This window comes from Perca flavescens, chromosome 8 (assembly GCF_004354835.1).
Source record: "Perca flavescens isolate YP-PL-M2 chromosome 8, PFLA_1.0, whole genome shotgun sequence".
In the NCBI taxonomy this organism is placed as follows: Eukaryota; Metazoa; Chordata; class Actinopteri; order Perciformes; family Percidae; genus Perca; species Perca flavescens.
The window spans coordinates 21,340,442-21,352,464 of NC_041338.1; the positions used below are offsets into that span (position 1 = coordinate 21,340,442).

General features: G+C 38.4%; 1 protein-coding gene across 1 annotated transcript; it reads left to right on the forward strand.

Moving 5' to 3' along the window:
* Nucleotides 1-355: 355 nt before the first annotated feature.
* LOC114560064 (mucin-5B-like) lies at nucleotides 356-10,045 on the forward strand. The gene is made up of 26 exons (XM_028585219.1): nucleotides 356-615; nucleotides 705-819; nucleotides 1,084-1,174; nucleotides 1,255-1,362; nucleotides 1,393-1,599; nucleotides 1,713-1,838; nucleotides 3,650-3,767; nucleotides 3,847-3,985; nucleotides 4,101-4,205; nucleotides 4,333-4,402; nucleotides 4,513-4,650; nucleotides 4,743-4,907; nucleotides 4,991-5,085; nucleotides 5,214-5,340; nucleotides 5,435-5,690; nucleotides 6,434-6,459; nucleotides 6,595-6,695; nucleotides 6,803-6,954; nucleotides 7,062-7,200; nucleotides 7,284-7,391; nucleotides 7,495-7,674; nucleotides 7,759-7,998; nucleotides 8,106-8,262; nucleotides 8,471-8,599; nucleotides 8,800-8,913; nucleotides 9,996-10,045. Exons 1-26 carry the CDS (start codon nucleotides 356-358, stop codon nucleotides 10,043-10,045), a joined length of 3,516 nt encoding a protein of 1,171 aa, XP_028441020.1.
* Nucleotides 10,046-12,023: the final 1,978 nt, after the last annotated feature.

Here is a 12,023-nt window from a genome sequence, read left to right on the forward strand (position 1 = left end):
CCAGCACTGGTATGTACACTCACTGGCACACAAAGAGAGCTGGATCTATCAAATCCAACCTTATTGTCTGGTGCTATCTATTGAGTATGAAGAATATATGAAGTATGAAAATTTGATAAATTCTCAGTGTTGGATGAATGGTGTTGTTTTTTCATGCACATAGTTGATAATACAAATATAAAGTCTGCTTATATCTGACATTATTGATGTGTTTTTGTTTTTTCAGTTACAGTTCAGATGGTGACCAAAATGCCAGTAATTACTGGTAAAAAAAAATCAAAGATGAAAGATACCAAACCAAAAATCGTGTAGAATTAAAGTGTAATTATTGTTTTTTTCTCTCCACAAACTAGAAATGAGACTCGCTCACAACAACCAGCTCTGCAGTACATGGGGTAACTATCATTTCAGGACTTTTGATAGTGATTTCTTCCAGCTTCCCTCCACTTGCAACTACCTCCTTGCATCCCAGTGTAAGGGAAGCTATGGCAGTTTCAATATTCAGTTAAAACGGCAGGAGATGAATGGGGTCACCACCATTGAGAAGGTCACCATGAAACTGGAGGGGGCCATTGTGGAATTAGCCAACACTTCCATCAAAGTCAATGATAAACTGTGAGTCTGTTTTGATAATGGGACTTTTCATTACCAGCTGATGTACTGGTTGCAGTGATGGTTGATGTTGTTTTTTTGCCCCCCTCTAGTGTCACTATCCCATTCAGCCAGGTTGGCATTTCAATTGAAAGAACTATCTCCTATGTCAAAATCGAGGCAAAGCTGGGTTTGGTTGTCATGTGGAATGAAAAAGACGCCCTCTGGGTATGTGTATTCATTATGTGCTGTCCATAAATACAATCTGATATTGATTTGTATTATTATTTTGATAACTTACAGATAAACAAAGACACTGAGCCCTGAAAATATATACTGTACACTATATTTAGTTTTACTAAATAGATTAGAGAATTTAGATAACATAAAGATTAATCCATGTTAAATCAAAGGTAAGCAATTGCATAACGTTAACTGTAGTTAAGAGATTTCTTCATTTCTGCACATCATTCATTTTCACCTGGTTTTAAGGTTGAGCTGGATGCAAAATTCAAGAATCAGACATGTGGCCTGTGTGGTGACTTCAACGGAATACAGGTTTATGATGAGTTCATCAAAGCAGGTAAATAATAATGAAGCTAAAAACAATCTACACAAAATCAGTCTTCACATTTACTAAAACCATTTCACCTCTAGAAACAGGGAAGTCTGTTACTCTTGAATATGGGGAGGCCTGGAAGGTCAATGGTCCAACTGAAGAGTGTGAAGAAATCTCCTCACCAGCCACACAGACCTGTGCAAGTGAAGTAAGTGAAAATGGATTTGCTGACCCACACAAAGACTTCTGTACGAACCTGCTGTCAGGACCTGCATTGCTCAGCTGTCAAAACCTGGTTGCTACGGACTCCTTCATCGGAGCCTGTGTGAAGGACCTGTGCCGCTGTAAAAACAATACTTCATGTTTGTGTTCAACCATATCGGAGTACTCTCGTCAGTGCACTCATGCAGGTGGGAAACCACAGCAATGGCAGACAGCACAACTGTGTGGTAAGAACTACAATCAAAACATGTCTATGTTTGAGTGTACGCTTTGATTTTATTTTACTGTATTTATGTCAGAATCACTGTTTCTAAGTTGTACTTTTTTGTGTGTTAAATAGCAAAAACATGCCCTTTCAACATGGAGCATAAGGAATGCAGTAGTCCTTGTACTGACACCTGCAGCAACCAAAAGAGAAGCCATGTGTGCAAGGATCACTGCGTAGATGGATGCTTCTGTCCAAATGGTAAGTTTGCTGATTTGAAAACCAGCACAGATGAGGTTTGTAGTCAAGCAGATGTCAAAGGGTTTATTTCAGTCACACATCTGATTAAGTCATGCTCTCTAATTACTTAATTTGTGCTCTTGAATTGAGAGTTGTTGTAACAACAGAAGTTATAGATTTACTGGCCGGCTAGCACCTGTGTTTTGGTATGTATAGGCCTACAAATACTTAAAGGTGCCCTGCCATACAAAACTGTTTTTACTTGCATTTTTTGAAATATGTTAGGTCCATATGTGTTTGTTTTATGTTGTGAATGTGAAAATTAACTGCTACCTCCTTTGTCAGCTCTAGCCACTGAAAAGAAATAAGCAGAGAAATCAGGCCAATTACAAAATCTGGTCAGTCTGACATCATATTGCCTGCGCTCATTACTATTCATTAGCTTGCCCAGTTGGGCTGGGTAAAGGATTCTGACAGCCAGGCTCTCATTGGCTAGCTGTTAGCCAATCAGATTCAAATAGCTTAGTTTGTTGATGTTAATGAGAACTGGCATGAATCGAGCTGAATCTTCCAGTAGGATTTCTATACCACGATAGAATGGCTTGAAACAAGGTAACCAAGGCATTTTTTGCTGTAAATGTACAGAGTCCATGGTAGAACTTCAGACATTACCACAAAGTAATGAAATACGTGTGGTAGGGCACCTTTAATCAATTGTGTCATGTTAATAAAGTGAGGTTATCACATTCATTACATTTGTCCTTGTCCTCTCAACACTATTCTAGTTGAAATGCTACATTGGATGTAGCTTTGGCTGTGATCAGTTAGGTGCACGTATACAATGGTGTAGCCTAATGTACTGCAATTTAATGGTAAAAGTTGTCAGGCCATGGACAATGAAATTTAAATGAGGTGCTTGGATTTAATGCAGCTTGGTTTTGATTTTGGATGGAGATATCTGGAGATACTCAAGATCATGTCTAGTAAGAAATGTTGTTATCTTTGACATCTCTTTAAAGGAACACGCCGACTTATTGGGAATTTAGATTATTCACCATAACCCCCAGAGTTAGACAAATCCATACAAACCCTTCTCATCTCCGTGCGTGCTGTAATGTTGTCTGACGGCTCCAGCGGCATCAGGCTAGCACAGAACATCAGGTGAATGGTTCCAGCAATCCTACTGCTCCGAATAAGTGAAAAAATAACGCCAACATGTTCCTATTTACATGTTGTGATTTACAGAGTTACAGCGTGTACAAAAAACAACGTAACATGAGACACAGCCGTCTTCTAACTGTAAACAAACCGGGAACTATATTCTCAGGCGGAAGAATATAGTACTTGGGCGGAGTGATATGCTCGCAGCAAGCCTGTCTGAGAATATATTTCCCGGGTTTGTTTACAGAAGATGGCTGTGTCTCATGTTACGTTGTTTTTTGTACACGCTGTGACTATACAAATCACAACTAAATAGGAACATGTTGGCGTTATTTTGTCACTTTTGTCACAATTGGGAGCAGTAGGCTAGTTGGAACCAGTTACCTGCAGGATCTGTGCTAGGCTAAGCTAATGCTGGAACCGTCAGACAGCGTTACAGCACGCACGGAGATGAGAAGGGTATGTATCGACTTATCTTACTCTGGGGGTTACGGTGAATAAGCTTAATTCCCAATAAGTCGGCGTGTTCCTTTAACATATGTTAAAATGATAAACACAATATATTGAGTATGTTCTGTTAATTAATGCACACACATTTTTAATGGGGTTTACATGTTAATAGCAGTTTACTTTACAGACCAGACTAATCATGTAATTTTTTTTCTCCCAAGGGACTGTCTTTGACGACATTACACAAAGTGGGTGTGTTGCTGTTGACTCGTGCTCCTGCTTACACCATGGCAAGCCGTACAAGCCAGGGGAATCATACTCAAGGGCATGTCGAAACTGGTAATAACTCCCTATTTTCAATATAATGTTAATAAAAGCAATGATCTGTCTAGCTGAACTGACTGAACTCTGTTGACAGCACCTGTACCCAGGGTCAGTGGCGTTGCAAAGATATGGACTGTCCTGGTGTCTGCTCTGTGCTGGGTGGCTCCCACATCTCCACCTATGATGGTAAAACTTATACTTTCCATGGAGACTGCTCTTATGTTCTCTCCAAGGTAAGGCATTCAAACTTTAATTAATTAATTATTTAATTCACAGACAAATTTGCAATACTTGTAGCTGAGCAAACAGTTTGTATTTTACATGCAGTTTTAATCTTCTTGACTTTAGGAAACAAATGGGACTTTCAGTGTCCTTGGTGACCTGGCCACATGTAAAAGATCAGATAAATCAACTTGCCTGACTGCAGTCACCCTACTACTGCCTAAATACATGGTACAATTAAAATATATTATGGTTCTCTCCTAATAAAGTAAAACATTTTATTTATATGATTTTCTCCATTTGATATCTGTTTGAAAAGTTTAGATTTTTAGCATATTGTCATTTTTTCCTACTGCAGATGATTGTAGTAGAAGCCAGCGGACATGTTTCGTATAACAAACTGATCACTCAGCTGCCTCTGTTCATGGGTGAGTGGTTGTTGTTGTTTTTCATTCTACAATGAAATCATAATTTCTTTAGTTTGCTGAAATTAAAACTGTCTCTTTATTTACTGTGAAAATGTTTTCCTCCCCCGCAGATGACATTATGATCTTCAAACCATCGACATTCTTTATTGTAATCCACACCAACTATGGGCTTGATCTCGAGATTCAGCTTTCACCCATTATGCAGATCTACATCAAAGCCAGTGTTTCCAATAAGGGACAACTCACGGGTGTGTGTTTACTTCTTTTGATTAAAGTGTAAAATATCCACCTTTTGCAGTGGGTATTTTATAAAGTATTAAGTATCAATATCTTTATTCAGGTATTTGTGGAGATTTTAATGATGTGCAAGCTGATGACTTCAGAACCACAAATGGATTAACTGAGGGAACGGCTGGGACATTTGTCAACACATGGAAGACCAGGACAAGCTGCTCCGATGTGACAAACATACTTGGGGACCCCTGCCTTTTGAGCATAGACAATGGTAGGTCACAGACATCGTACTCCACAATTTAATATCAATCTTCACAATATTTTACCAATAAACATGTTTATCTGTTTTTGTAGAGAAATATGCAAAACATTGGTGCGCCTTGCTGTCGGACCCAAAAGGGATGTTTGCATTGTGCCATTCTGTAATAAATCCAAAACGCTATCAAGATGTAAGCAGTGACTTCTTTTTGAATGCATTCTAATGTACAGTATGTGTACATGTATTTGTGTTATTTCACTTATTTAACAATTTAACATTTCAACTATTCATTTAGCTTGTTGCTGCTTGTCTCCACAGTCTTGTATTTATGACACCTGTGCCTGTGATAACAGTGAGGAGTGCATGTGTGCTGCCATATATTCCTATGTCCATGCATGTGCTGCTGAAGGTGTCTTATTTAATGGATGGAGAAACACCATATGCGGTAAGTTAAATCCAAACTATTGAATGTGAAATAAATAAATTCTGTGTTTGTTTATAATATTTAAACACCAATGAAACCTGTTTCATTTCAAAAGAGAAATACACGACTGGCTGCCCTTCTACTTTTGTGTATGGCTACCAAATGACAAGCTGTGGTCGCACCTGCCGCTCTCTTAGTCAGTCAGACTTAACATGTGCGGTTGAATTTACTCCGCTTGATGGCTGCGGCTGTGCTGAAGGAACTTACCTGAATGAGGAGGGTGAGTGTGTGTCTGCCTCACAATGCTCCTGCCATGTGGGAGACACAGTGGTACGCCCCGGGCAGGTCATCAGCGTCCATGGACAAACCTGGTGAGGATTTCAATATTTCCAGTAAAATTAAAGCAGAACAATATTTTCTAATAGTTATTTTTGGTTATCTTATGCTTTTATTAGTCACCCGACAATAGCAAGAAGAGTGAGGGAGAGAGAATGACATGAGCAACAGTCTCCAGCTGGATGTGAACTGGGAATATTGTGGTTCATGGTCGATGCTTAACACCGGGGCCATCAAGGCTCACCTAGAGTATTTATTTTTAACTGAACGAAATTATCCTAGATTAATGGGTCCCAAGTGTGGGTCAACTTTTAAGTGGAATTTATTCGACACAGTGTTTTATTTTTGTTTTTGAAGTGAGGTTTTCCAAAAGTAGTTTGCCTTGTACATCGTAGCAGTCTCTTGAGGGTCTCCACTGCTAATTGCAGAGATGGAAGCTAGCGTGCTCCACAATTTAACAGCTTAGCAGAGGTATGACAAAGTGCATTTGCACTTTGTTTAGTTTTATTTTTTATTTTGAAGGACTGGAATGTCTGCATGGGTTTCCTCTCAAGGCTTTCGTTTAATCCCTTAATTCAAAAACAATATTCAGTGAATTGGAATCACTCAACTACCCATGTGAATGTGGTTATCTGTGCGTATGTGGGATAGACCAGAGACCAGTCACGTGTACTGTACACGGCTTTTCGCTCAGTATGTGCTAAAATAATCATCAGTTCCCCTGCAAACAGCAAAAACTACTGAGAATTAAACTTGCGTGTCTTTCTATGCATTTCAGCTCCTGTCATAGTGGAGAACTAAGATGTACAGGAAGCCAAATAAGTGAATGTAGGTACAAAGCACTTAGCTCATCATAGTATTCTTTATATAGCAAAAGACAGTATGAGCAACACAAAGCATACAGTGGTTTCCTTTTTAACACACTTTAATTGTCATCAGCATGCACCGAGCCAATGGTTTTTTTCAACTGCTCAAGCGCAAAGCCAGGTGACATGGGATCCGAGTGCCAAAAAAGCTGCCAGACCCTGGACACAGAATGTGTAAGATTGAGACACTGTTTCATGACTGTTGTTGAATATTCTACACATGTATACTAAAGCAAGAGGATGACATGTTAAATACACTGCTTTTTCACTGTATGCTGTAGGTCAGTACACAGTGTATGTCAGGCTGTGTATGTCCTGCTGGCCTGCTAGCTGATGGTAAAGGAGGCTGTATTACAGAGGAGAACTGTCCCTGCACATATAATGGAGAATACTATAATTCTGGACAGACTGTCACTGTGGACTGCAATACCTGGTGAGCAATTTAATTATTTCCACACCAAGGCAGTCATTTCACAGTTGTGTGTGTTTTTTGATTGTGTACTGTATAACTTGTCATCACTTCATCTTTTTAAATCATAGCACTTGCAAAAGGAGAAAATGGGATTGTACACTTCGTGAGTGTGATGGAACCTGTACCATATATGGAGAAGGGCATTACATCACTTTTGATGATAAGAAATTCTCCTTTAATGGAGACTGTGGCTATGTCTTCGCTAAGGTATTGCACAGACTTTTATTTAGTCTTCGTGATTTGTCAAAAGTCAGTCTTGTACTACTGACATGACAATCAATATCTTGCAGGATTACTGCGGAGACGATATGAATGGCAGCTTTAGGGTCCTGACTGAGAGCATCCCATGTGGAACAACTGATAGCATTTGCTCAACTGCTATCAAGCTCTACCTAGGGGTACATAACACATTTACAACACTATTATATGCACTTAAAATTATTTTTAAAAGGCTGAAAATAACATTGCTGTTTTTAAATGAGCATGTTTTGTTTCTTTCAGAACCATGAAATTGTTCTTTCAGAGGAAAATGTCAGAGTTATCAAACAAAGCAAAGGGGTCGACATACCATATCAAGTCCACACTATGGGCATATATCTTGTCATTGAGGCAAAGAATGGTCTTGTTCTCATTTGGAATAAGAAGACAACACTCATGATCCAACTCAAGTCCACATTCAAGGTGGGCGAGGAGATATACAAGTGTTCAGATACATGTTGACAAGGTTGACATTTTATAAATTAACTAGATCTCATTATATCCCAGGGGAAAGTCTGTGGTCTATGTGGGAATTATGATGGAAACATCAAGAACGATTTTACCACCAAAAACAAAGAAGTTGTGGTTGAAGCCCTTGAGTTTGGAAACAGCTGGAAAGTGTCACCTACCTGCCCTAATGCAAACACACTAAAAAATCCCTGCATGCTGTACTCACACAGGCAGCCATGGGCATTAAAACACTGCAGCATTATTAACAGCAAAGTATTTGCTGGTTGCCACTCAAAGGTAAGTAAACAAAACCATCTAATTGTCTCTCAATGACTTTCTGTATAATTAGCTTGCATAATATGATTAAGCCTCTACTTACATTAACAATGGTTTCCTTCAAAAAGGTGGATCCAAAAAACTATTATGATGCCTGTGTGACAGACACATGTTCCTGCATCACAGGAGGAGATTGTGAGTGTTTCTGCTCAGCTGTAGCAGCCTACGCAGCAGCCTGTAATGAGGCCGGAGCTTGTGTGAATTGGAGAACTCCCACAATTTGTCGTGAGTGTGTTATTTTTTTTTCTGTGAGGAGATAAACATAAAAATACAGTGTATGATCGTGATCAACATCTGTCAGCATCCCCTTTTGTCATTTAACTTATAGACTTTAAAAATAAAGTCTGACTTGCATTTTATTATCAAGATTTTATACATGATTAAGTGATCTGGTTTTGTATATTATCAATATTTCTTTCTCTTGTGTTATTAGCTCTGTTATGTGATTTTTACAACCCTGATGGAAAGTGTGAATGGCACTATGAGCCTTGTGGAAAAAAATGCATGAAGACATGCCGGAATCCCTCAGGAGTATGCTACAATCACATTCCAGCATTAGAAGGTACCAATGAAATTAAAGTAACAGTGTATGTATTTTAAAGGTTAGAATTGGAGAGTTGACCATTCATGATGTTTTCTAGTAAAGCCCATTGTGCTTACTGTTGTGTTATTGACTTTTCATTCACTTTTACTACGCACATTTAGCTTTCTGTCTGTACCTGTGCTAGTTCTGTAATTTACTGTAACATTTAACTTTTTAAGGCTGCTATCCAAGTTGCCCATCTGAACGCTCTTATTTGGAAGAAGATACCATGAAGTGTGTGTCACTGGAGGAATGTGGCTGCTATGATAATGAAGGGAAGCATTATGAAGAAGGTGTGATCATGTCTCCAAGGGAAAATTGTCAAAACTGGTAGGTCACTTTCCATCTTATTAATGCTTCAGTTGGTGCAAGAGTTAATAATAACCTTTATATTGTTTTTACAAAAGCTGGCATAATGGAATAATTATTATACTATCATACAATCACATGGTTTAGGTATATTATAAAGTGAAAACTATTTTATTCCCGAAAAACTATAAAAATGCTAAATTATTTTATTTAAGGTAAAGATCCGTTACTTTTCGTTGCCTGTCAATGGCGTCATGTAACCTTTAACCCCTCTAGTTGCTTTAACTTTAACGAAACACGACATGATACGTTAGAGAGTTCTTGTATATCATACAATGTGACACAATTATACTCAGTAACAGTGATACACCATTTTTTCTGCCCCAAAGCATATTTTTTTCATTAATTGCTTGCCATTTTGCAACACAGTAATGCATTGAATATTATTTCCGCCTTAGTCACGTCAGATGAAGACAACAACTCCCATGATCCTACTTCATGACGTCATCGTAGTCCATCTATTTTTATTGTTTTGATTGACAGACCCCTAGCGGCAGAGTTACATACTGTGCGTTTAACCTTCATATTGTAACCTAAACATCATCCTGGTAATGACACACAATGACAATAAATTAGGATTTTCAAAATAACACTCTTTTGTTTCTGGGAAGACCACTATAAAGTTAACAGTTAACAATCTCCATCACATCATTTTGGTCATCACAGCCTCACATCTGCCTGTATTGTAATTTAAAATATAAAGCTACTGCTGGTATTTTGGTCAGACTCTTAAAACAATGACGGTAGAGACACCAGGGCCAGACTAGCAGGAACGGACTGTCCTGGGAGAAATATTAGCAGAAAGGGGTAGTTTTAATTGGAACTGTGTCAATATCCAACATCCATGTTGATTCACACTGCAGTATAAACTGTACAGTAATTAAGTATAGGATAACTTTAATGTGTGCATTAGCACAGAGGTTTTTGTGGTTATTTTGCTACAGTCTGGTGCTTGGTGCACAAAATTTAACTAGTAGATCTGCCAAGTGTTTTTGTCCCTTGACAGTGCACATCACTCCAGAGACTGCAGATAGAGCAGATAGCCACTGCCCTTAGACAGATGTAAAGAGAGTCACTAGTGTGCAGTTATTAAAAGGCTGCCAGTATTGGCTACTAGCTATAATGGATGAAAGATGCTCGTAGGAATCACGTCAGCTGGTTGAAGAATGTAGATTAAAAGACGACCAAAATAAAGTGACCAAATTCTTGCCACACCTTCTATTGCACCTCCCCTCCAACTGGCTGCACATGTTATTAACATACCAAACCAAACCAAACCAGCGCAGTCAAGTAGCTGCCCAGGCTGGAGCGTGTTCCGCTTGGGACAGGAGGGACATGTCCCCCCCATTTTTCAATATCCAGTTTGTGTCCCCCCTACTTTCAAATTTGTTGTATAGTCTCGGTGATCGGCCCCTATTTTAAACAATATATATATATATATATATATATATATATATATATATATATATATATATATATATATATGTATATATATAGTTTAGCAATACTTTATCATTACAATCAACATAATTATTTTCTGGATTTGTTATCATCATAGTCCCTAAACGTATATAGAAATGCTGGAAATGGGATTCGAATAGAAAACATTTTTTTGGCGGAGTCCCAGTTACACCCTTGCCCCCAGGAAAATACAAGTTCCACTGCGTTCCACACCATGCCCAACACTAAGATAATACACACACACACATTTTTTTAATTTTATTCTTTCATTTGCCTTTAGTTATTGTTCTTCAACAAAGGCTAAGTGCAGCTATGACGTCCAAGGTAAGAAGGCTATGACCATTTCTGTTATTAATCATTACATACAGATTAAATGAAAAAACACCAGTAAGAATCTATTATAACAATAAAGATCTATATAATACGTGTATAATTATTTATTTTGCAGCTTGCACCTGTTTGTATGAAGGAAACATTTACAAGTATGCAGATACAGTCTATGACACAGGTGATGGAGATGGAAACTGTATCAGAGCTGTTTGTGGGGAAAATGGAAATATTACCAGAATCATGACAACTTGTCCAACTTCATCCACAACAACAACTCCAACAACATTAAAAGCTTTTGTTTTTGAAAAAACTACCACAACAGCCACAGGAAAACCTACCATATCAAAAGTCACAGGAGAATATACCACAACAACAGTCAAAGAAAAGTCTACAACAACAACAACAGCCACAGAAAAACCTACCACAACAGTCACAGAAGAACAAACCACCACAAAAGTAAAAGAAAAACCTACCACAACAACACCCATTGTAGTAACAAATGGAGTGGTTACAACATCACCATCAACAGGAGGACAAACTACCACAACAACGTCCGATTATTGCAATTGTAAGTGGTCAGATTGGAAAAACAATCATTACCCTCATTTTGACGATGATGGAGACTATGAACCAATTGAAGAAATTATTGATATAGATCTGAGTGTTTGCAGAAATCCTCTGGAAATAGAATGTAGAGCAACACAATACAAGGATATATCTTTGAACGAACTTGATCAAAAAGTAACATGCAACTCAACAAATGGATTGATCTGTCATAACAAAGACCAAATACCTCCAATTTGTTATGACTATGAAATACGAGTGAAATGTTGCTGTAGCATGTGTAGCTCAACCAACACAGCAACAACAGAAACATCTACCACAAAAAGAGTCACAGGAGAACCTACCACAACAACAGCCACAGAAAAACCTACCACAACAGCAGCCACAGAAAAAACTACCACAACGACATCCTTCACAGAAAAACCAACCACAGCAGTCACAGAAAAACCTACCGCAACAACAGTCACAGAAAAACCTACCACCGTAAAAGTCACAGAAAAACCTACCACAACAGTCACAAAAGAACATTCCACAACAACAGTCACAGAAACACCTACCACAACAGCAGCCACAGAAAAACCTTCCACAACAACAGTCACAGAAAAACCTACCACAACAAACCCTGTTGTAATAACAAATGGAGTGGTTACAACATCACCATCAACAACATCACCATTAA

What these genes read in the sequence shown, in the direction of transcription:
- LOC114560064 (XM_028585219.1), top strand. Translation starts at nt 356, where the DNA reads ATGAGACTCGCTCACAACAACCAGCTCTGCAGTACATGGGGTAACTAT. An exon ending in TCAAGGGCATGTCGAAACTG is followed by an intron (nt 3,768 to 3,846) that starts GTAATAACTCCC and finishes CTCTGTTGACAG; the next exon opens with CACCTGTACCCAGGGTCAGT. An exon ending in GCTCTTATGTTCTCTCCAAG is followed by an intron (nt 3,986 to 4,100) that starts GTAAGGCATTCA and finishes TCTTGACTTTAG; the next exon opens with GAAACAAATGGGACTTTCAG.